The sequence below is a fragment of the Cucumis melo genome, chromosome 8, assembly GCF_025177605.1.
Source record: "Cucumis melo cultivar AY chromosome 8, USDA_Cmelo_AY_1.0, whole genome shotgun sequence".
NCBI classification, from domain to species: domain Eukaryota; kingdom Viridiplantae; phylum Streptophyta; class Magnoliopsida; order Cucurbitales; family Cucurbitaceae; genus Cucumis; species Cucumis melo.
In genome coordinates, this window is record NC_066864.1 from 32,987,509 (window position 1) to 33,012,497 (window position 24,989).

The following is a 24,989-nucleotide window of genomic DNA, read 5'->3' on the forward strand; positions in this document are numbered from 1 at the left end:
AAACATGGGACTTTCAACTCATGATATGTTGGTGGTTTCAATCCAGGACCAAATTGCCCAATTGACTCAATCATAGAGGCAAAACTATCATATGTGCAAGCATTCAAAGGCACTCCTGCATCATAAAACCATCGAGCAATTCTTTGGATGGTGTGCTCTCTCATTTCCTTCTTGTACGCCTCATTCAACGAAGTTTGTTTTCCTTTGTCGTTCTTTCTATTTTGAACCACAGTTTCTGGATTGGGAGTAAAAAATGCATCCATTAGACCCTTTTGTCTTGGCTTCTTCAAGCTCGAGCCACTTGATATTGCTCTGTTATTTACATTAACACTCCCTTCATCTTCATCCTCGATACCGTAATCTTGTACATCAATGTCCACAATCAAATTTCTTTGTTCTTTGATCTCCTTTTTCTTGGACATGTAATCTTTAATTTCTTCCTTCACATGATCCAGCCATTTTTTACAAGCTGTGACATTTCTATAACGACCAACGAGGTGTTGTTTCAATCGATACACCCCTCCTTTTGTTATTTTCGTACAAAATTCACAAACAAACATATTTATATCTTGGTCATTTTGCAATTGACCATATTTTCATGTTGGATCTTTTTTCGAACTTTCATCAACCATGTTTTTGCTTCTTTGTCTTCTCTTCTCCTCTGTTTTTGCACCAAAAAATAGAGCAATGGCAGCAGCAGCACCAAAGGGTTTTCTTTGAATAAGATCGGATGGAAAGAGAAGAAGAAGGTGGCCGGTGTTGCTGGTGCCAGAGGCGGAAATTCTACGAAAAGGAATGGAAGGCAGAAGCGAAAAGGGTCGAGCCGGGGACGAAGTCGAAATTCTACAGAAAGGAATGAAACTTGAAGTCGAAGAAGTCGAACCGTCAGCCGTGGACGAAGATGCGTAAGAGTCATTTCGTTTCTTCACACCCAAGTTACACGTAATAGGTAAAAAACAATATGTAAAACATGTAACAGGTATAATAATTTTTTTTTAATTAAAGCCCAGCCCAAATGTAAAAACCCGTGCCTTTGGGCCTACTGCGCCTGGAGGAAGGCGCGCGCCTCATCATCCGCGCCGCGCCTCTCCATAAATAAGCGTAAGATGTGCGCCTTGCGCTAGGCGCACGCCTCAGATCGCCTTTTAAAACAGTGGTCTCATCCATCATTGAAGCTTCTGGAGCCTCTTCTAGATTCTTCTTGGGTCTTCTGGACGCGTGCCATGAATGCGCTCATCGTTTACCTAACCTAGGCCTGTGCACATATATACATGTTCATTTGCGCGCATGCTCCCAGCAAGGCTGTGCGCGCACCTATGCACGTTGTGTGTCAAGGCTTGGGTGTGTCCCTTGGTAGAATTGTAGGACTTTGGACTAGGTGGGCGTGGCTTCAGCTCCTTTTGGTCTAATGCTAAGGAGCCTTAATTTATAAATAACTTTAGGGCATCTTTTGGGGCATGATACCCTCCCCCAGTTAGTTTTGCAATGTCCCCGCTGCGCCTTCTTTGAACTTTTCAATTTCTTCTTGGAATTGCTAAAGTAGGTCTTCATGTCCCTAACTTGTTTCGCTATCAGCCAAACCTTCCCCACATGACCAGATATTCTTTGTAGTTTGGAACTCCCCTCCACCTTATTTGTCTTTTGCTAGGATTTCTTTCAATTTCTTGTCAAACTCAATCAGGGAGGACTCGCTTCGACAAGGATCTTCTTTATCTTCATGAAAGGGTTTTAGCATACTTACATGGAAGACATTATGTATCTTGAGTTTAGAAGGTAGTTCCAACCAATAGACTGCCTTGCCCACTTTTTCCATGATGTGGAATGGGCCTTTATATTTTCGTACTAAGCCTTTGTATACCTTCCACAGGGACTTGAATTGGTTTTGCAGCAGTTTCACCATCACTTTCTCACTCACTTGCCTACTCTTTTGTAAGTCCTAAATACTCTAATGCACTAACCTCTTTGCTCAACAAGGCTTACTTGGCTTCTTTGGTAGCCAGAGTCAAGTGTCGCACGTTTGGTTAGTTGAAAACTAACAAACTACCAATTCACCAAGAAACTTAAGCTTGTGGTTGAAGGTAAATTTAATTATATATCACTAACACTCCCCCTCACTTGTGGGCTTGAAATATTTGAAAGGCCCAACAAGTGGAAATTAATTTTAATTGGAGAGAAAACTACAATGCAAGGGCTTGAACACAGGACCTCCCTGGACCACCTGCTCTGATACCATATTAAACTACCAATTCATCCAAAAGCTTAAGCTTGTGGTTGAAGGCAAATTTAATTATATATCACTAACAAAAACTCTAACCTTGTGACAGTGAGCTTCGAAACTTTATTCTCTTCTTCTTGTTGTTGCGTAATAGTCTTCTTCTTGATCATCATTGCTTGAAGAATCTAAATCTATTTTTATAGCATTTCATGAATATTTAGTTGCCTTCTCGGATTTTCTTGGACTTGTCTTTGAATTCCTAGAAGTCTTTCTTAAAGTACTTCTTGCTGAATTCTTCCATTTCTCGTTGCACAGCCACCTCTCCTTCTTCCAGCTTATTCCTGCTCATATGGTCGGCCATTCCCTTGGTTTTGATGAGCTGCCACCACCACTTCCATCCTTCTTGTGTGGGACAGCAATGCTTTTTTGAAGACAGGTGTCATGTAAATTCAAGCATCAGGTTGATGTTCTAATCCACACCAGCCATCGGTCCTGAACCTTAAGACCAAGGAGCAATTTAAATGACTAAAAATTATAATCCACAGCAGAATATTAACTCATTTGATCCACAACCGAACCATTAGGGCATTGTGCAATTTGAAATAGTTTAGGAATCTGGTTTTTAGAGAGATTTTATCGATCCACAGATCAAGCCAAAAAGCAACCCTTCTCCCATTTCCAAGTTTAAACACCGCTAAGGCCTCCACAACGATCTTGAAATATTTATCCACGGGCTTCGAAGGCTGCAAATAACCTTACCCGAGGTGTGCCAACAAAATCTGTCTCGACCATGAATGCTTAGGAGTAAAGTTATGAATCCTCGTATAAGCACTGCCAACCCCATTTGGCTAAAATGGCCAAGTTTCTTGCTTTTAGATCTCCCGAACCAAACACCATCTTCTTGTGTTTTGGAGACCAAGTCCCATTTAACTAAATGATTAATTTTGCCACCTTTGTTCCCTTCCCAACAGAAATTCCTCAAAACTTGTTCTATCTTTGATAAGGCCTTACCAATCAACAAAAAGAAAGACATGTAATAAATAGGAAGGTTAGAGAGAATTGATTTGTGAAAAAAGGCAGCTCTTCTCCCCGAGAAAGATTATATCTTCTCCACTTGTCCAACTTTCCTTGTAACTTATCAATAACTGGTTGCCAGAACTCCACCTTCTTTGGATAGCCACCCAAGAGTAGGTCTAGATACATAACTCTCTTTCTATTACAATTAATACTGTTTCTTACTCTCGGGTACACCACTAATCCAGTCTAAAGTCCAAACAGGTTCAATGTACACGAAGTGTAGCAGCAAGACAATTCCAGCTCATCAAAATGGAAATCGCATTGAAATTGATGCAGAATAAATTTATGGAGGTATTTTGATAGAACACCAGTGTGGTGATTCTACTTTATTGATATCTCAACGTAATTACAGTGAAAATAAGAAACAGAAACAAATAACACTACTAGGATCTCAATCCTTCCCTATCCGAAACAAAGAAACAAATAATTACACTGAAAGCAAGATGAAATATAGAACAGAAAATAACAAGAACACGTTGATACTTCTCCTCCTATCTCTCAAGGAGTGAGATAGTCCTCTCCTTTTACCAAAATTCTGCCCACCTCCCTTCTGCGATCCTCACGGCCTAAATTCCCTCTCCACTACTAACTAGCTGCTGGGCCCACCATGATGGTAACCTCCTCCCACATTTCTCTCCTCCAGCTCACGTGCCAACTTCCCCTTATTTCTAACGATTGTAAGTAAATAATAACGGTTGTCTAACATATTTGGAGAGAGATTCATGAATCACCTGGAATATTATCAGACTTGTCACCAACTAAAGACATCACATCAACAAACTGAGAAGGTTCCAGAACTCCAAATTTGTCTGCAAAATCCTCTAACCCAAATGAAACCATCCTGGAAATGGGTAGAGAGTTCAGTAAATCCTGAAGTTGAAGATGCCTAAATTAAATTAAAAAAATTGAACCTAAACTGAGGGGACAACACTTTTAGTAAGTTTCATTTTGTATTATATCATTTAAACATTCTCACTCTCTCTAAGCATCCCTCTCAGAGCCTCTTTCTATCTTTATGACCAGTCAACCCTCTCTAAATTCTTTCTATTTCAATAGTTACATATATATTTATTTATATTTCCTTTAACAATAAATAAATTTTTTATTCATAGATGAAAATATAGAGAAATGTTAGGACCAAACCCACTGCGAGAGTGAAGATCTCCCAGTATTGAAGAAAACGCTAAAAATCTTGGAAAGCAGCAAAAAACAACTCCTGCAAAGTTCCAAACCAGCACCATGCTATACCCCAAGAGAAAAGATCAACTAAAGATCTTCGTTGAAAGCAGAAAAAGGAAAAGAATGCACCTACCCCTACACCCTTTGCCAAGATAATTCCTTCATCTCCTATATCCAGTCCAGATACAAGACCCTTATCCAACCTTTATTCAAGGGCGCAAACCCCATTTAGTTCCGATTTCATTAGGCCAGTCCAAACATTATTGAAGGAGGTTTGCTTGCGGATGTAATGCTTGAGATTTTTTGGAGCACGAGTGAGTTTACTTCCTTTGGCAAACTTGAAATGGTTGGAAAATCAAGAATTTGGAGAAAGTTGGGCCCCTAAACTAACAGAATGTGAGTTTTCATTTGCAGAAGCATTCTGTAACGTTTGCTTTAAATGTGCTAGGTTATCATCAGCAATTTTGGAGCAAATTTCAAAATTACTCTTAATGGTAATTAAGTGGACCTTTTTTTCTTTATTCCTCTCACTTGATGGCTCTTCATCTACCAGAGTTTTAAAAACATAATCAATAGATGTGGGCCCCACTGCCATTTTGCAACAGCTGTTTATCTTAGATTCGGCAATATTGAAAGAGGACTGTTCAGATGCCTGCGCAATTAATTCACTATCATCCTAATTGCTGGTCTCTGTCTTCTTCTCCAACGCCGGTGGGATGGCCGGAAAAAGCTTCAGAATAGCAAAATGATTTCTACTTCTGGGAAGAGCTGCAAAAACTGATTTCGAAGCATTCAATACTGATGGGAAGGAGGAAACATCCAAATCTTCATCTAGCAAGACATCTCTAATTTTCAAACGATCAATAGAATTTTTAAAATCATCCAGCAAAATAAGAACTTTGGAAGGTCTAGGAGGATTTAGAAATTCAAAGTCACCAAAATGTAGATAAATATTTCCCCTCTTTAGATCTGTAATTTCAAACGTTGACAGCACAAAACCACATAAGTTCTTATCTACCTGAATCCGGGAATCACTACAATTTGTTAAATTCAGAGTTTCAATGGCTATGTCAATAAGACCTCTAAGGTGATTTCCAATAACCTCAAAGGTACTTCTACACCAATCATCTAGAGGAAGGTTTTTTATTTTAAGCCAACCATCGTAGCCTTTTAGAACAAGTGATCGACTATGTTTGATGTTGTTCCCATCTTTCGAATTTGAGGTGGAAATTCCCCCAAGCCTGCCATTTTCCTTCCTCTCGAATAAAGTCTATGATTGATCTTTGATCAATACTAACGAAGGCGTTCTCATCAAATAAAAGATTTATTATAATCTTCATTTGGAAAAATTTCTTTTCGCCTCTTACGAATCAATCTCTAATCATTTGAAGCAAATAATTTTAATATAATCCAAAAGGTTTTCAAAGTTAACCTTAGCAACTTCATGGTTCTTGATCAACCACTACTTCTGTTTTGGAGGGGAAGGATGACTGGGCACTTGTAACTTCCATTTTGGCTAAAATCCTGGCTGACTTCCATTTTTTCAAACCTTGGAACTAGGAGTTGAGAGCTACTGGACTTAGCCTTATCAACATAACTTATCTTTTCTACCATTTGGGGGGAAGGAAACTTCGAGATATTACCAGAGTATCCACTGTTTTCAAAGCCTCAAGGCACACTAAGGCGCAATGGTCCTCTGGGGCCTAGGCGCAAGGCGCACAAAAAGGCGCGGGCTTTTTTCATGAGACACACTATATAAATATATATATATATACATACATACATACATATATATATATATATATATATATATATATATATATATATATATATATATATATATATATATATACAAAATTGAAAGGAACAATGTATAAAATATAAGTAAATAACCAATGTGGAAATGAGAATTAACTCTAATGTATAAAAGATTATAATATTAGTTTTCTACCCAAAAAACAAAACACAATAGAAAACTAGTCAGAATTCAACAACAATCAAAATAAAAGTTAATTCCAAAAATCAAACTCATCATCACTAAATTGATCCTCATCTTCATTCACTCCTTCGTTGGACCTATAGCCATCGATATATTCTTCTTCCTGATCGAAGTCATTCAAATTTATTTGTTTGGGTGTGGGTTGTGTGGTAGACGAGGATGAACATGAAACATTAGTCTTTGCTCCTGAGGCCCTAGCTCTAGAATAGAAGGTTGGTTCTTTTGCTCCGGCAGCTCTTGAAACATCACCCCACGTTAAAGTATCATCGTCAAATACCAGCTCATCCTCCTCCTCAGAATCATCATCCAATCTTCCAATCAACCATTCGTTACTATCATCAATATCTCTTATAGGGATGGGGTCGACGATATCTCGAAGGTTATATCGACGTTTTAATGATATATTGTATTTGATGAACACTAAATCATTCAAACAACTTTGAGCAAGCCTATTTCGTTTCTTGCCATGAAGCTACAAAATTAGAAAATTTCATTGTCACAACCAGTGAATCAACAAAATTACATTCGCATGTAAAGGAGAGAAAAGATAACCTGCTCAAACACACTACAATTACGTTCACATCCAGAAACACTACAAGTAAGACTTAAAATTCTCACAGCAAAATTTTGCAAGTTTGGAGTTGATTGTCCAAAATAATCCCACCATTCCACTATAGGTCCAAAATAATCCCACCATTCCACTATATGCTAAATGTATACTTATTTTCTTTGTTAATAGGGAGATTGTTAGAAGCAAAGCAACCACAATTAATATGGTCTCCATGTGTTTCTCATTACTTAGATTTGATGTTGGAGGATATATACAAGATCTCCAATATTCGCAAAGCATTGAAAAGAGACATGGAGATTAGCAACTTCATCTATGTTCGTCCTGAATTATTAAACATGATGCGACGATTTACTAACCAAAAGAAGTTAGTTAGACCAGCTAAGACTCGCTTTACTACTGCTTGCATTACATTATCGAGTATACATCATCAAAAGAACAACTTAAGGAAGATGTTTACTTCAGATAAATGGGAGGATAGCAAATGGAGCAAGGAGCAACAAGAAAGGCGAGTAGTTCAGACTATTTTGTTGGCTAGTTTTTGGACTACAATTGTGTTTGCTCTTAAAGTATCTGGCCCACTAGTTCGAGTTCTTAGATTGGTTGATGGCGAAAAGAAGCCACCTATGGGATATATTTATGAGGCCATGGATAGAGCTAAAGAAGCTATTGCTAACTCGTTCAATAATAATGAAGAAAAATACAAGGACATTTTCACCATAATTGATAGAAGATGGGAGCTTCAGTTGCATCGTCCTCTGCATGCAGCGGGGTATTATTTAAACCCGTCATTTTATTATTCGAATCTTAGCATCCAAGAGGATGATGAAATAGTTAACGGGCTCTACTCATGCATAACAAAAATGGTTGCTTCATTAGACGTCCAAGACAAAATACTTGCACAACTAAGCAAGTATAAGAGAGCTGAAGCATTGTTTGGACAACCTTTAGCAATCAGACAAAGGGACAAAATATCTCCAGGTAAATTTCAACTAACCGATTAGTCGATTACTCAACAATAATTATTTTATTAATATATATTTTTTGCCTATAGTGGAATGGTGGGACAATTTTGGACAATCAACTCCAAACTTGCAAAAGTTTGCTATGAGAATTTTAGGTCTTACTTGTAGTGCTTTTGGATGCAAACGTAATTGGAGTGTGTTTGAGCAGGTTAGCTTTCCTCTCCTCTACATGCGAATGTAATTTTGTTGATTTACTGGCAGTGACAATGAATTTTCTAATTTTGTAGCTTCATAGCAAGAAACGAAATAGGCTTGCTCAAAGTCGTTTGAATGATTTAATGTTCATCAAATACAATATATCATTAAAACGTCGATACAACCTTCGAGATATCGTCGACCCCATCTCTTTAAGAGATATTGATGATAGTAACGAATGGTTGATTGGAAGATTGGATGATGATTCTGAGGAGGATGAGCTGGTATTTGACGATGATACTTTAACGTGGGGTAATGTTTCAAGAGCTGCCGGAGCAAAAGAACCAACCTTCTATTCTAGAGCTAGGGCCTCAGGAGCGACTAATGTTTCATGTTCATCCTCGTCTACCACACAACCTACACCCAAACAAATAAATTTGGATGACTCTGATCAGGAAGAAGAAGATACCGATGGCTATAAGTCCAACGAAGGAGTGAATGAAGATGAGGATCAATTTAGTGATGATGAGTTTGATCTTTAGGAATGAACTTTTATTTTGATTGTTGTTGAATTCTGACTAGTTTTCTATTGTGTTTTGTTTTTTGGGTAGAAAACTAATATTATAATATTTTATACATTAGAGTTAAATCTCATTTCTACATTGGTTATTTACTTATATTTTATACATTGTTTGTCCTTTCAATTTTGTATATATATATATATATATATATATATATATATATATATATATATATATATATATATATATAGTGCGCCTTATGAAAAAAACCCGAGCCTTTTTGTGCGCCTTGCGCCTAGGCCCCAGAGGACCATTGTGCCTTAGAGCGCCTTGAGCCTTTAAAAACACTGGGTACAACATACAAACAAAAAATATATATTAATAAAATAATTTATTGCTGAGTAATCGTCTAATCGTTTAGTTGAAATTTACCTGGAGATATTTTGTCTCTTTGTCTGATTGCTAAAGGTTGTCCAAACAATGCTTCAGCTCTTTTATACTTGCTTAGTTGTGCAAGTATTTTGTCTTGGACGTCTAATTAAGCAACCATTTTTGTTATGCATGAGTAGAGCCCGTTAACTATTTCATCATCCCCTTGGATATTAGGATTCGAATAATAGAATGACGGATTTAAATAATACCCCGCTGCATGCAGAGGACGATGCAACTGAAGCTCCCATCTTCTATCAATTATGGTGAAAATGTCCTTGTAATTTTCTTCATTATTATTGAACGACTTAGCAATAGCTTCTTTAGCTCTATCCATGGCCTCATAAATATATCCCATAGGTGGCTTCTTTTCGCCATCAACCAATCTAAGAACTCGGACTAGTGGGCCAGATACTTTAAGAACAAACACAATTGTAGTCTAAAAACAAGCCAACAAAATAGTCTGAACTACTCGCCTTCCTTGTTGCTCCTTGCTCCATTTGCTATCCTTCCATTCGTCTAAAGAAAACATATTCCTTAAGTTGTTCTTTTGATGATGTATACTCCATAATGTAATGCAAGCAGTAGTAAAGCGAGTCTTAGTTGGTCTAACTAACTCATTTTGGTTAGTAATCGTCGCATCATGTTTAATAATCCAAGACGAACATATATGAAGTTGCTAATCTCCATGCCTCTTTTCAATGCTTTGCGAATATTGGAGATCTTATATATATCCTCCAACATTAAATCTAAGCAATGAGCGGCACATGGAGATCATATTAATTGTGGTCGCTTTGCTTCTAACAATCTCCCTATTAACAAAGAAAATAAGTACACATTTAGCATAGAACCCACTAAATCTAACAATCTCCCTATTAGCATAATAGTTTACATTCTCACCTGCCATCACATTTGCTGAGGCAGTATCAGTAACTACTTGTACAACATTTGCTTCTCTAATGCTCTCTAGAAAATTGTCAAGTAGCTCGAACATCTTCTTTCCATCCTTCACATAAGATGAAGCATCGATGGACTCAATAAACATGGTGCCCTTAGGACTATCAACTAAAAAGTTAGTTAATGTCCTATTTCTTCTATCGGTCCACCCATCAGCCATAACAGTGCATCCAACCTTAGCCCACTCTGCCTTATGGCTCTTCATCAACTCATTCGTTGTTTCTAATTCCTTCTTCAAACATGGGACTCTCAACTCATGATATGTTGGTGGTTTCAATCCAGGACCAAATTGTCCAATTGACGCAATTATAGGGGCAAAACTATCATATGTGCAAGCATTTAGAGGCACTTTTACATCATAAAACCATCGAGCAATTCTTTGGATGGTGTGCTCCCTCATTTCCTTCTTGTACGCCGCATTCAACGAAGTTTGTTTTCCTTTGTCGTTATTTGTAATTTGAACCACAGATTCTGAATTGGAAGTAAAAAATGCATCCATTGGACCCTTTTGTCTTGGCTTCTTCAAGCTCGAGCCACTTGATGTTCTTTGTTATTTACACTAACACTCCTTTCATCTTCATCCACGATACCATAATCTTGTACATCAATGTCCACAATCAAATTTTTTTTTTTAATAAGATTGGATGGAAAAAGAAGAAGCCGGTGACAAAATTTCTACAGAAAGGGGCGAAAATTCTACGGAAAGGAATGGAAGGCAGAAGAGAAAAGGGTCGAGCCGTGCACGAAGTCGAAATTCTACGGAAAGGAATGGAAGGCAGAAGCAAAAATAAGCGCAAGGTGTACGCCTTGTGTCACGGGCATACTTGTCCAAGAGAAGTCAGTTTGAGATTATAGGTAGTAGGCATTATGTATTGCCGCCACTCACTGATGATCCTTATATAGGGAACAGCCCTCAAGTTCACAAAGTTGAAAAGGAATGGGAACAGATGGTTGACATTGCTCGAGTGTGCCTAGAAGAAGCTACAAGGCCGATGGAGGAGAGGGTGGATCAAAAGCGATGCCCCCTTGAGTTCGAGTGGATGACCAAGCTGCCGATCAACGGCGCAACAACGCCGTACGATTATCTGTTAACTTGGAACAGGAAGAAGATAGAGAAATCAATGAAGCCCTTGCTGACAGAGTAAAGACAGGTAGAAGGCCCACGAGGGAGATACATAAATTCCTAGTGAAGTGGAAGAATCCCCTCGTGGAGGTAACAAGCAGAGAACGTGTTGAAGATCTTGAAGCGTGGAAGCAGAAGACCGAAGAGCTCCAGCTTCGCCAGTTGACGGGGATGTCAACCGTTTAGGTGGGGGAGAATGTCACGGGCATACTTGTCCAAGGTGTTGCTTACCTATGGTCATATGCCCGAATACCCCTAAATCGCTTTATCTTTATGTCTTAAAAGTAGTTTAGTCTATTTCTTTCGTTTTTGTGTCACCGAGCCACAATGTACATTTCGGATTTTTCATATGCAAGTCTGCCAAGGCCAAAAATCTCAATATGTACTATAAGGGTAGCACACTACTTGAACCCCCATCCAAGCCTTGTCGCACTTTTTGCAATCTAAACTATTTTCCTTGCAATTGACAGTCTTCAATGCTTTCTTTTATGATGTTCCAACAGTTTACTTTCTCTCTCCCATTTTATAAAAACATTTTCCCGAGAATGTGGAGGGAGACTACATCATACCGCGAGTTTGTCCGCAGATTTCGAATATTGAACGGCTGACTTGTTGATCAAGCAGAACAAGTGTTGCACAATCGTGTTTGAAAGGTTACGATTGTGACACCTTGCGTCTAGACGCGCGCCTCAGCGCGCCTTTTAAAACACTGAGAGTACCATCTAACATAGTCCATTTCTTCAACAAATTTTTCCAGCATCTTGCAAAACGACATCGATACTTGCTGATCTTTTCCTGAGCAAACTCTAATATTGAAAAAACCCCCTAAAATATGGCCCGTGATCGCAGCTTAGGACCCAACCGAACTTTGCTTGGAACTTCAAAATTTTCAATCTTCTTCTGTCAATGTCCCCAAATTTTTTGAAATAGCCATCCACTGGAGTTTTGAGTAAATCATATATTACTGACTAAGTCCATCTTAGTTGGCCAACAGAAATAGAACTGCTTCTGCAGGCTTCCACATCTTCAGTGAAACAACTATCTTCTTCTTTCCAAATGCAGTAATGGGACTGATCAATTTTGCAACACGAGAACCTCCATGCTGTGCTTTGAGACTTGTCAGAAAAGTCTGTTGAATAAACCGACTACCAGAAAAGGGGAGGAGAAGGGAGAGAGGAGAGAGAAGGGAGAGAACTTACCATTCAACCAACTAGTAGGAAGAATTGGTTTCAATCAGTACATCAGAATGGGGCTTCACACGGCTTTCCTCTAAAAAATTCGAATACACCAAGACTGTCCAAGCATTGCAGAAGGAAGTACAACTTTTTCTATAATATTTCTTGAAACGTTAGGAGTCCCTTTTAATAGGTGGGCAGAGCGACTAAGGTGCTTCATTTTTTTATGCTATCTGATTTACCATGAGAAGTATTAGAGAGAAGGGAAGAGGTAGAGGATAGACAATGAGAAAAACTGGGCAGGGGCACGGTTGGAGTTACAGCTTTTGGAGATTTGGTGGGGCCAAAAGGCCGAGTGGCATTCAATTAATGGATGAAGAAACTCAATAGGAGGAAGAATTCGTTCAATGATTGTCCCGATCTGGAGCAATATAGGCTCGTAGTAAAACAAGCATCTACCTTATCTTTCTTCACCTTAGTGGATGATAATATAAGACCTTCCCCACCAAACGGTCCACCCCTACAACACACCATTCTCCCATGGTTTGAAACCATCTAATCTAGATTAATGTTTCAGATGCAAACCAACAATATCATAATAGATCCATACCCAAGTATTCGTGAAGTTCATTTTTAATGAATAAGAAAGTAATTCACATGTTCTTACTCAATTCCACGTGAAGCTATCCGTAAAAGACGTAATGAAGGAGATAGAATCTGGAAGAAGTCTTTGTCAGGAGAGACAACACGAACCTGTTTGACAGTCAACAAGATCAAGTAGTGGATGATTAAATATACCCCCATAACAGTGCAAAATTTTGGCAAGCATGCAAAATAAATTTTAAAAAGACCCTTCCCAAATATCATTTCAGCGTATCACCTTACACCCAACCGCAACACTTCTCAAAGCCAATGTGCCAATTACATCATCGGCTTCCACTCCAGGTACCTATCATTGAGTATAATAAAGTCAACTTCCAGAATATCGTACATTGAATAATAAAACAAAGAAAAAATACTACTAATTCTAGAAGATGATAAATAATACAGGTAATCTCAACTGTATGGATTTTAGGAAAGAAAAGCTAAAAGTAAATCTTACATCCTTAAATGCAAAAGCAAAACAGGGAAAATCTGGAAGCAGCTGATAAAACCCTAAGAAAAAAAGAATTATTTTCTCTCTCAAGTCTCCCTCTCCCTCCCTCTCTAAAAATACAGAAAATAATAAAGACAATAAAGACCAAATATTTGACAATCAACATTATATGCGAGCATTCATAAATAGTAGAAATTCCGACAATTTATTACCTCAATGACCTTTACGGACATGGACTTTATGGATGCCTTCAAGTACTGGAGACCTTGGACTATGGTATCAGGTACGGGTGCCCTGTTACTCTTGTATGCAGGGTAAATTGTATGACGAAAAGTGGATCCTACAATACAGAAGATAGAACAACTTCTTTATTTATCTCTTTGTATAATTCTCTTGTACTTTGAGTTCTTATTAATAAAGAAGTTTTGTCTCCTTTCAGAATAAAAAATATAGAGCAACTTAGTTGATAATTAGTTTGAAGAGAACAGACTATTAATACAAGTAGGTTTAAATGTAAATATGGTTTCTTAAATAATGCAAAAAAATATTTTTCCATCAAATTTTTCATGTCTTGAACTTGAGACAGAGCTATTAGGGGTGTTCAAAAAAACCGGTAACCCGACCAACCCAGATTACCCAACCCAAACCGTAAGGGTTGGGTTGGGTTAAATTTTATGTTGGGTTGGGTTAGAAAATTAGAGAAAAAAAGGTTGAACCGGGTTGTCGAGTTGTGCAAGTTAGGGGTAGGGTTGACTCGGCCCAACCCGATTATATATACATATATAGATACATATATATATACACTTAAAACCTAAAAGTAAACCTTATTTTGAATTAACATTCTATACTTGAAATTTGAATGTATAACACATATATATTTGTCACCTTGTACCTTGAATAATAATTTGTTCACCTTGCATATTGAAAAATAATATGAAAATTTGTCTAAATAAATTATGGAGAGATGAAAAAAAAAAAGAACAACCCGCCAACCAAACCCGGCCCAACCCGAATTTTTTGGGTTGGGTTGGGTTGACCCTTACGAATTGAACCGATAGGGTTCATTTTTTGCCAACCCGAATACTTTGGGTTGGTCCATAATTTTCCTCCAACCCGGCTTATGTACACCCCTAAGAGCTATCACTTAAATTGAATTTCTTATGTGAAAGCCTACGAAGCCTTCTCATACTGAAGCTATAGAGAGCGCCATAATTCAAAGTAAAAAATAAAATAAAACAAAATTATATTTGATGACTTTATGTACTTTGAGCTTTAGACTCCTTTCATTACATTAATGAAAAGCTTTGTTTCGGTTTAAAAACAAAACAGTCTATTGTATTAAATTTTTAGCTAGAGAAACCCGGTACTGTGTAATTCATGAAGTTGTTTCCAATGTTTACACAACTTAGGAGAAGCCTTGCAGTATTCGCCCCTGGCAACAATTCGGTCTAATGATATGTTTAACTACGTGGTGGTAGACTCTTTGGTAGGTTATGAGGCATGACATTGCAACGCTTGTCGAACACTTGATAGTTCTCTTTAGAAGCACTATCCTTAGAACTTTTGTCTTCAGTCATGGGAATGGCAATGAGTGTGAATTTGTCATTGGCATACCCGTCTTCCACTTGAGAGCTAACATATACCATCTTTACCCCATTCAATTTTTTGATACTAGCTTAGACCACAGTGAGGTTGGATCATGTGATCGCCAAGCATAACCTTCAAAAGGAATTGGATGATTGTGCTTTTCTCGAGGCCAGTTTTCAATAAACAAACAAAAATCACCATAGAGTCTTCATTTCCTTTCAAACTCAAGTGCCCTCAGTGAGTTCTTTTTATTTTTCCAAAGAAACGAGAAAATATATTAAATTTTTGTCTGCCATGAAGGGATTATCGGGGCAAAAAGAATCCTAAAAATGATCTTCCATAGCACCTTTAATCTCCTTCCAATTGTCGTGAGCAAACAATCTAGAAATAACCATTAGCTGACAGATTCAATTTAACCACTTTTTGGTCTTTTGTAACCCAAAGAGAATAAGAAGCCAACGCTTCAGCAATAACTACAAAATCTTTTGAGATCTCAAGACCACTAGTTTTCTTTAAAAAAAATTTCATAAAATACGAACATGGAATTGCATGGTGGGAATGACAAAACAAAACAAATTCTGTAAATATTTCTTATAGAAAGCCAAAGGTTGACCAATTTTATTGAAGCTTAAAATTTAATGAAAAATAAAAGTATGGTTTCCATTTTCAGAAATATGAAAAAACCTAATTATTCTCATACAAAAGCAACCAAAATACTTGTAGTAATAGGATTCAAATAAAAGTCATCTAGATTAAAAAGTGTAACGAATATTGATTTCCTCACTTCTAACATGTTATATCATTTTACTCTTGGTTTAATGGAGAGAAAGAAATGTCACTACTAACTCTATCTTTCAAAGATGAAGAGCATACCTTTTGACACGAAATTTTCATTGGATGAAATATAAGTATGACCATATGAGTATCCTGAAAGAAAAGGTTTGTTTTTACCAAAAGGATTAGTTCATTCTCACATGTTAGAAATTCCTCAATGACTTACCCACGACAATTGGGAAGGGAATTGAAACTAGATCCCAAGAAACTCCCATCCTGATAGACAGACACCAATTTTAACTTTAGAACTCAAGGACAAAATTGTTGACCTGTAGAACAAATCATGTTCAAGTAAGGTCATTGTATCAATTTTTAACTTAACGCGGGGTATTAAATCGCCAACTACTCATTGGTATGTCATCGAAGTGCGAAGCCCGGTCTTGAAATTAGCTAAAAATCACTAATAAGTACTGACTAACTTGTCTAAAAGTCCACGAAATTGAAACCCTAGATTGAAGTTAAACAGAACGATTTCTGAATTTTCTTCTTTTTGAAACGGAAACAAGCCTCTTTATTAATAAAAATAAATGAGACTAATGCTCAAAGTACAAGAGTATTATACTAAGAGCAAAACAAGAAAAAGACAATCATCCAAACGAACTAAACAAAGATGAACTTGCGCAATACAAAAGGAAAACAACCAACAAATAATCACAAAGAACAAGATAATAAAGCAAAATCCAACAGAAAAATTTAAGCTAAACAGAACCAAAACGAAAAGATTTGAATACAAAGCATAATGAAATATCTCTCTCACAAGGAAACCATCCAAATCTAGAGACTTGCAATAAGGTGCAACCGGCAACCTCGAAGCTATCATGCCAAAGTAGTCCAAAACCAGAATAGGCTCAAAAAAGTCTTTCAAAAATATCAGCATCAACAAAGAGGCCGATTTCTGAATTTTCAGAAAACTAACATAATGTAAACGAAGGAAAAATAGAATTAAGAAAACTCCAAGTGCAGTTCTACATACCCAATCAAAGAAAAAAAGCTTGGAGTATAGGTCAAAATACTATACACTGAGTCAGAACTATTCTACCTTTTTTAATATTTAGTCACATCATTTATCCAACATCTAAAGTATAATTCGACCTTTCAAATTACTAAAATGATTTAAAGAAATGCTAAAACAATAGCTAGCCAACCAAAAAACAAAGAAAGCACCTTCACGTCCTATTTCTGCATGAAAAAGAAATTTCTTGATGGTCAACAGCTTGACTATCTTTCAGAAAATTTGATTAGGAAACTATCAGGTTTTTAACGACCTTATGCCAAAAGAATCCAGGTAAGACATTAATTCCTTTTCTCTTGTATTATTATTGTTTTATTTATGTCTATTTTTTCCTCATATATTTTTTCCTTATTTGTTGTTGGTCTTTCTCTATATAAGAAGACCTAGTATTTGGTTCAATAATGTTTTTTAAAACCTAGAAACCCAACTTTTTTAAAAACCTAAAAACCCCTAAATCCCTTACAGCCAGCCGCTGCCATTGCCACGTACGTCCACCGCCTTGAGGGTCAACGCCACCACATGTCACTGTACTCTAACCACCACCACAGCTTGCCGGACCGCCACTAGACCTTGCCGGAAGCCGTTTTTTCTTTCGTTTTCTTGCTGTAAGGTGGTGGTGAGGTTTCTTATTTTTCATCTTCAGTTGCCCCTTTCTGTGCCATCCGCTGTTGGTTCCGTTGCTGTCCGCCGCCACCGGCCACTTTTTACCTTTCCGCTCTTTCACATTTTCTTCTTTTTCATATCTGATCAGATCTGTTAGAATTTTTTTTGAACACTAACCCTTGCCTCGTAAACTTTTTCCGCTTCCACCTAAACTGCCAAAATTATCAATGCATCCTACTTCTGGTTAGAGTTGAGTTGGCATCAATAATCAAAGCATTTTTTTTTTTTTTTTTTGCCTACTAACGTGGTTTTTTTTAGGTTATTGTAACTTAAAATTCACCTTAGTATGGAGCAAATTAATCAAACTCCGCAACTGCTACAACCCAATGTCTCATCTGGTAACCTTTGTGTTTCCTTGGCACAAATATGTAACTACCCTCACACCTTTTCCTGTTAGAATTCATCTATGTGGATTATTGACTCTGGAGCCTTCGAGAACATGACAAGTTCATCTCATCTATTTGATTCATATTTTATTCCTTATGAAAATAAAAAAGTTAAAGTTGCAGATGGCAGTTTATCTCCCATTGCTGGCAAAGGACCATTGAATTGACTGATAAACTTTCTTTGCAATCAGTTCTCCACGTTCCTAAACTAGCATGAAACCTTTTGAAAAGAATACAAAAGGGGAAGATTAATAGACAACAAGAGCCAAAAATAGATTGGAAGATAGGTTCTCTCCCCTCTCTCCTCTCTCCTCTCTCATCTCTCCTCTCTCCTCTCTCCTCTCTCCTCTCTCCTCTCTCCTCTCTCATCTCTCCTCTCTCCTCTCTCCTCTCTCCTCTCTCATCTCTCATCTCTCATCTCTCATCTCTCATCTCTCATCTCTCATCTCTCATCTCTCCTCCCTCCTCCCTCCTCCCTCCTCCCTCCTCCTCCACCATTCTCCCCGGATTAGCCAACCTCTCCGATGAGCCCCTCAACATGGAAATTGCCAGCTGCAAAGTTCAATCTCATTATTGTATTTGGAAAGAGAGAAAATTTTATTATTGAAGATGTGGAAGCTAACAAATCTATATCAATCTCTTAAGCTCAAGTCCGATGGACTTTGCATAATATTTCTGATCTACTAAATAGTCCAGTAGACCGCTTCTTCAAGAAAGATGGTGAAATTGACAGAGGGCGAAAGAAGATCTTCAAGTTCCAAGCTAACTTGGGTGGATCCTTAGCTGTGATGTTTAGCCTTATTCAGGAGGTTACTTTACCCTTAGAATCTGCTCAGGAGTCAATATGCAAGGTTGGTCCTCCTTCTGTAGAATGCTGGAAAAATATGTAGACATAGTAGACTACTCCCGTTGGTTCTCAGCCATTTCTATTAAAGCTTCCTTCCGAACTTCGGTGGAAAAACATAGTTATGCTCCTACTATTAAATCAAAAATCACATATCAATCAATACCTAGGTCCGGAAAAATGGAACCATGCTCGACTTCAACCATAAAGTTCATTCTCGGGTCTCAGTTCGTCATCCCCCTTCAATTCAAAAACAATGGTTAATTAAAAACCATGAAGTGACTAAGCTTAACTTTGATAACCTCTGGATTATTTCGAAACTTTTTGCTTCTGATGATTGGAGATTGATCTGCAAATTTCTGAAATTGAAATTCCAATCCAGCATTGTTATTAACCCCCTTTATGATGACAATGCTCTTATCGGTCTTGATCAAGCTCCCTTAGTGACATCATAGGTGCAGTAGATAAATGGAAGGAAGGGGGAAATTTCCACCTTAAATTTGAAAAATGGGATAGTTCAAAACATAGTAGGTCACTGGTGTTGAAGGCTATGGAGCTTGGATTAAGTGAAGAACCTTCCCCTTGATTTCTGGTGTAGAAGTATTTTCGAAGCAATTAAAGACCATTTGGGAAAACTCACAGAAATAGCCATTGAAACCCTTAATTTTACCAATTATAGTGAAGCTCATATTAAGGTCAAGAAAAACCAGTGTGGTTTCGTTCCTTCAACGATCGAAATTTCAAACCAAAAGAGAGGAAACATTATTGAAAGCAATTAACAACAACCCGAGACTTACGTGGAAACCCGAGAACCGGGAGAAAAACCACGATACTTTAGTTTTTATTATTTTTCTTATGAATACAATAGGTACAAAGGCAGAGAATAAATAGAGTACAATAGGAGTAAGAAAGGAAAAGATTTAGGAAATATTTAGAAAATAAAATCTTATATATTATTCTTTTCAAAAATACTCTAAGGGCAAAGCCCTACTAATTCTAACACTCCCCCTCAAGTTGGGACGTAAATATCAATGAGTCCCAACTTGCTAACACAAAGGTCGAAGTGTGGTCTGAGAAGCCCCTTGGTGAGAACATCAGTAACCTGTTGGTTTGAAGGAATGTACGAAATACATATGCTTCCATTGTCAAGTCTTTCTTTGATAAAATGCCGATCAATCTCAACATGTTTAGTTCTATCATATTGAACTGGGTTGTTAGCAATACTAATAGCGGCTTTATTATAAAAAAAAAAAAAAAAAAGCTTCAATGGTGTCTCACATTCCTGATGAAGATATGACAAAACTTTCTAGAGCCAAATTTTCTCACATATGCTCAGACTCATAGCTCTATATTCAACCTCAGCACTGCTCCTGGCCACAACACTTTGCTTCTTACTCCTCCAAGTTACAAGATTGCCTCAAACAAAGGTACAATACCCAGAGGTAGACTTTCTATCAATAACAGATCCTGTCCAATTCGAGTCAGTATATGCCTCAATGAGTTTTTCTAAACATCAACCCTTTACCAGGTGTATTTTTCAAGTATCTCAGGGTTCTGTTAACAGCTTCCATATGTTTCTCATAGGGAGCCTGCATAAACTGGCTGACAACACTCACAGCAAAGGAAATGTCAGGACGAGTATGAGATAAGTAAATTAATTTACCTACAAGGCGCTGATATTGTTCTTTATCAACTGGAACTTGATCATCAGAGTTTCCTAGTTTACAGTTGAATTCAATAGGAGTATCAGCAGGACGACATCCCAACATACCTGTCTCGGTTAGCAAATCAAGGGTGTCTTTTCTCCGAGACATGGAGATACCTTCTTTAGATCTGGCCACCTCCATTCCAAGGAAATATTTCAGATTTTCCAAATCCTTGAATTAAAACTCATCACCCATTCTCTGCTTTAGTTGACTTATTTCTGTTTGATCATCTCCAGTCAAAACAATGTCATCCACATAAACTATTAGAATAGCAATCTTCCCTGTCTTGGAAACCTTTGTAAATAAAGTATGATCAGAGTACCCTTGACTATACCCTTGGGACTTGACAAAGGTAGTGAATCTGTCAAACCATGCTCTCAGAGACTGTTTCAGACCATATAGGGATTTCTGGAGTTTACACACCTGCTGACCAAATTGGGCTTCAAATCCTGGCGGGGGGGCTCATGTAGACTTCCTCCACAAGGTCTCCATTCAAAAAAGCATTCTTAAAATCCAGCTGGTATAGACGTCAATCTTTATTCACAGCAACAGATAGCAGGACTCAAACAGTATTCAACTTAGCAACTGGAGAAAAGGTTTCTGAATAGTCAATACTATAGGTCTGAGTAAATCCCTTTGCAACTAACCTTGCCTTGTGTCTATCAAGCGTACCATCTGCTTTGTATTTGATAGAGAACACCCATTTGCATCCTACAGTTTTATGTCCCTTGGGTAGAGCACAGATCTCCCAAGTTCTATTCTTTTCAAGAGCCTTCATCTCTTCCATAACAGCATTTTTCCATCAGGACACTCTAGAGCAATGTAGATATTTTTCGGTATTATGATAGAGTCAAGGCTTGCTGTAAACGCTCTAAACTGTGGAGAGAGATTATCATAGGAAACATAGTTGCAAATGGGATGTTTAGTGCAGGAACTAGTACCTTTTCTCAAAGCAATGGGAATGTTAAGAGAGGGATCATACTCATCAAGTTTCCTTGTATGACCCTGTTCTGCTTCATCATTACTGGTTTCTATTCTAACCTCAGTCTCATCACCACTTGTATTATTAGTAAAAGGTTCTGTAGGGTTTTCCATACCATGGTTTTAAGGAGGTTCGAAGTATTGCGACGGTTAACTAGTAAGGAACCCAACTTCCTTTCTGAGATTCCTCTTGTAATATGTTTTCCAGGGAACTTGGTTTGTGGGTAAGATTATGGGATGAGGATCAACATCAGATACGGTACTAAAAGTAGGTTCTATAAATTCAAAGGTGCTATTAGACTCTTCACTCACACTCTCCCTAAAGATGGCTAACAGGAAAGCAAGGTCGGTTCTCACAGAAAGTAACATCCATAGTGACAAAATGTTTCCTGGACGGCGGGTGAAAATATTTATACCCGCGCTGGTGAAGGGGATATCCAACAAACACACAAGCCTGAGCCCGAGGGGTAAATTTGGTCTGATTAAAGCCAAAATTATGGACATAAGCGGTACACCCAAACACACGAAGAGGAACCTCAGAAACAAGACGAGTAGAGGGGTAAGATTCCTTAAGACAGTTTAAGGGAGTCTGAAGGTGGAGGATACGAGAAGACATTCTATTGATTAAGTGAGTGGCTGTAAGAATAGCATCTCCCCGCAGGTATGATGGAGGGGAAGTGGAAAGCATAAGGGAACGAGCTACTTTCAGAAGGTGACGGTTTTTTTCGTTCGGCCACTCCATTTTGTTGAGGAGTGTAGGCGCACGAGGTTTGGTGAACAATCCCCTTGGAGGTTAGAAATTCACTAAGGTTATGGTTTTGGAATTTCCGACCATTATTACTCCGAAGAATTGCAATTTTTGTATCAAATTTTGTTGCAACAGTATGATAGAAGTTTTGGAAAATGGATGAAACCTCGGATTTATCTGTGATAAGGTAGACCCAGGTAAGACGGGTATGGTCATCGATGAAAGTTACAAACCACCGCCTTCCCGATGAGGTGGTAACCTTGGAAGGACCCCAAACGTCCCTATGGATGAGGGTAAACGGTTGTGTAGGTTTATGTGGTTGTGAGGGAAAAGAGACCCGATGTTGTTTAGTCCGGATACACACATCACAAGATAGAGAAGAGACATCAAGTTTAGAAAAATGGTGGGGAAATAAGTATTGCATATATGTAAAGTTTGGGTGGTCCAGTCGAAAATGCCACAACATACAGTCTTGTTCAAAAGTGCCAAAGTAAGATGACAATAAACTAACCCTAGATAAACTACTACAGGAGGTATCATCATCAAGGATGTAAAGTCCCCTGCTATACTGGGCAGTGTCAATCGTCCTCCCCGAGCTCATGTCTTGAAAATAAACCGATTCAGGTAAGAAGATAGCTTTACAATGCAACTCATGAGTGATCTTGCTTATGGATAACAAATTGTAAGACAGTTTAGGAACATGCAAAACATTCTAGGAGAGCAAAACCGTCAAAGGGAACTATTTGTCCTTTGCCAGCGATCGGGGCTAGAGAGCCATCGGCTATTCGGATTTTTTCATTATCGGCACAGGGGGCATACGAAATAAAGTGTTCCGAAGAACCTGTCAAGTGATCTGTACCCCCGAGGCTAAGATCCAGAGATTCTTCCCATCAACGCTAATAAGCCCAAAGGACTGAGGCATACCTGACTGAGCAATGGCACCCAGAGTCGGAATCTTGGTCTGGCTCGCAGTAGGATCAGTTGATTGAGAAGTGCTGGCAAGGGTAGTCTCACAAATCTTTTGTTGTGGCAGCATATGGTAGAGGCTTGCCGATCTGTGTGATTAAGTCCTGCAAGGAAGTCATAAACACGGTCAGCCTCTTCAAGTTTAGCATATTGTGTACCGTCATTTGATGTGTCCCAAACTGTCTCTCTACACAAATCAATCTCTTGCCAGAGGAGAGAGCTTGTTAAAATGGATAGTCACGTCCAGGGTCCCTTGTTTGCAATTATGGACCTGTTTTCGCAGTGTATACAATCGAGAGGCATTCTGTCCTTTCGAGTAAAGGGTCTGAGTTGTATCCCACAAATCTTTTGCTATGGCAACATATAGTAGAGGCTTGCCGATCTGTGGTTTCATACTATTAATCAGCATGGACCGAATAAGTGAGTCCTCTCCTTTCCAGAGTCGTTCCAAGACGTCTCCTGGTGGAGGACATACAGTCTCTCCAGTTAAGAAGCCGAACTGGTGGCGACCTTCAAGGAACATCTTTATTGATTGGGACCAAGAAAATAATTTTGCCCATTTAATTTTTCACCTGAAAAATTCCCTGTAGACGAATCCAAAGAGCCAGTTATATAATTTGACGGTAAATTAGGGAACGAAGTTATCGGGTTCTTGGAATACATCGGCAACTCGGTTGGTTTGGTGTCGAAGACTCGACCGCTTCAATGTCTGATCTGTTCTGGGGTTGATCAATTCCATTACCAAAAATCCACGGTTGCTGTAAAGTGTCAACGTACAGCAAATGCTTACTATACAGATTTGACAGATTTACGGTCAAGGGTTGCTGTCCAGAACTCATAGGCGGCGCGTGAGGATGCGGATGGCCGGAAGGGTTTGACAGTTGGACATCTGAAGGCGCGTAGAAGGGAATGGGTTGGGCGCTGAGATGAAACGGCGACGGCGCGTAGGCCCATGCACCGGACAGAAGCGGCGCGTGAGGCATCTTCTGGTCAAACGGCGGCACGTACGGTTGTGAAACCACTCCCATTGGGTAGATCAGCGGTTTCTGTAGGTTCTTGAGCAGTTTCTCCACGGCGGCGTCCACGGCGGCGGCGATCCCGACGACGACGGCAGTGACAGGTTCAGTTTCGATCTGGGTTTCTCCTAGGTTATTTTCTAGGGTTTCGTTATTGCTTTGCTCTGATAACATTTTGAAAGCAATTAACAACCCGAGACTTATGTGAAAAGCCGAGAACCGGGAGAAAAACCATGATATTTAGTTTTTATTATTTTTCTTATGAATACAATAGGTACAAAGGGAGAGAATAAATAGAGTACAATGTGAGTAAAAAAGGAAAAGATCTAGGAAATATTTAGAAAATAAAATCTTATACATTATTCTTTCCAAAAATACTCTAAGGGCAAAGCCCTACTAATTCTAACAAACATATTTCTACGTTTTGGAGACTTTGAGTTTCTAAGCCCTCCTTTTTCCAAAAAATCCCCCGGTGTACAAGATGTTTACAACAATTCCATTGACCGAATGAGGGTAAGAGAAGCTTTGCTCGGTGAGGGGTGTGATCTCTCCTCCTTCCCACCGGTACTTAATGTACCAAGATCGGTTTTTGCAACCTTCCCTTGTAGAAACCCTTTTCAATCTCTACAACATTTTCCAGCCAGCTCTCCGACGCCGGAGAAGGTGAAAAATTCTGTTACACTGGTGGCAGCCAACTCCATTGGGCGGGAACCTGAACATTCTCCACTTTTAATTAATGAAAATCCT

General features: G+C 38.5%; 1 protein-coding gene across 1 annotated transcript in view; it reads right to left on the bottom strand.

The window, feature by feature from the left end:
- LOC103491482 (uncharacterized) overlaps positions 1–24,989 on the bottom strand; it is a 77,387-nt gene that overhangs the window by 20,522 nt on the left and 31,876 nt on the right. The window contains exons 6-10 of the mRNA XM_008451454.3: positions 15,960–16,013; positions 13,712–13,839; positions 13,284–13,352; positions 13,071–13,156; positions 4,024–4,133 (exon numbers count right to left, since the gene is read on the bottom strand). Coding sequence (XP_008449676.1) covers positions 4,024–4,133; positions 13,071–13,156; positions 13,284–13,352; positions 13,712–13,839; positions 15,960–16,013 — 447 coding nt within the window. The remainder of the gene's footprint in view (positions 1–4,023; positions 4,134–13,070; positions 13,157–13,283; positions 13,353–13,711; positions 13,840–15,959; positions 16,014–24,989) is intronic.